At 42.9% G+C, this 1,274-nt stretch overlaps 1 protein-coding gene across 1 annotated transcript; it reads right to left on the minus strand.

The window, feature by feature from the left end:
- Positions 1-568: 568 nt before the first annotated feature.
- Positions 569-1,006, minus strand: LOC148869045 (uncharacterized). Its single transcript, XM_088969894.1, has one exon. It carries the CDS (start codon positions 1,004-1,006, stop codon positions 569-571), a length of 438 nt encoding a protein of 145 aa, XP_088826020.1.
- Positions 1,007-1,274: the final 268 nt, after the last annotated feature.

Consider the following 1,274-nt stretch of genomic DNA (forward strand, 5'->3'; position numbering starts at 1 on the left):
TATCCTTCCACAATGGGAAGAAACTCCATTCATGTTAAGCTGGTTGACCAAGACAATAAGCCTGCGCACATCGTCTCCTTCCACACTGCATAGAGGGATCGAGATTCTTTGGAAGAAGAAGAAGAAGAATGGGTGGTGCTCAAAGAGACACATATATGCATGGCGACCGATGGACATGGAAAAAAATCAAAATTTCAAAGGGGTGAGAGAGGATGTAGAGAAGATACTGAGCTGCACAAAAAGTGGTAATTAAAATAAACAATGACAGAGTACCAAATTAAGTTAATAATAATTAACATTATCCTTGATTTACATTACATTGGCTAATCCAAATAGCTAGATAGTAAACTAAAGAAGCATGGAGATGACTCATGAAGAGATGGAAGGCAACATGGAGAAGCCAAGCCACAAGCTACAATATTAATTAGGGAAATGCTTAAATTAAATCAATGTTGTAATATATAGATTGTATAGATCGCTTAATATAATTAATTAGTTAGACGATCCTCTATCTCCATGAGGGGTGGGGTGGTCTAAATTTATAGTCTCACGAGCAGCGCCAGCGCAGTTAGCGAGTGGCAAAAACATCATATCCACAACCAGCTGCATGAAAACCCAGCTCCGTTCTCCCTTCCAGAATAGTTTGGAGATGGTGGGGTGGACAAGGCAGCACAAGAGCACCCTCTTGCTTCAGCCCGAATTCCTCTTCCGCCTTATTCAACAAGCTCAGGAACTCAGGGTTTGTCAGGTAGCTCAATTCAACAATGAACCTCCTCCGCTCCCCGTCCTTGACTGCGAATACCGCAAAATGTCCCTCTTTCACGTCAGCTGGCACCTCCGCATTGAACCCCGCCGATTCTTTCTCCTCCTTCTCCTCATCATCATCATCTGCATTGTAATTGCGAAGCCTCTTAGATAGCCAGAAGCCCTTCGGCTGCAGCTTTTTCACCATAAACCTAAGCTTCATCCCACCACGCTTATTCTCACTCTCACCACTCTTCACCATCGATCTCAATTTCTAAATTCCAAAACTCTCTCACCACTACTCTTATTAGCTTTTCAATTCATAATTAAGCTCCAGGTTTTCCTTCTCTCACCCCCTTGGCTTTATATAGATTATAGAAAAGCTAGAGGAGGCTACGTACCGCCAACGTATGGGGTCCACTGCAGTACTTTTACATGTGACCCCACCATCCTGTGCACTTTAATCATACTCACTTGATGAGTCTTTTTTCTTGTGATCTGTAATTTGGGTAATGGCTCCAGATGGCCAG

This window comes from Nelumbo lutea, chromosome 2 (genome assembly GCF_056320005.1).
Source record: "Nelumbo lutea isolate HS-2025 chromosome 2, American lotus-T2T, whole genome shotgun sequence".
Lineage (NCBI taxonomy): Eukaryota > Viridiplantae > Streptophyta > Magnoliopsida > Proteales > Nelumbonaceae > Nelumbo > Nelumbo lutea.

Coding starts and splice junctions, on each gene's coding strand:
- LOC148869045 (XM_088969894.1), bottom strand. CDS start 1,006: ATGGTGAAGAGTGGTGAGAGTGAGAATAAGCGTGGTGGGATGAAGCTT.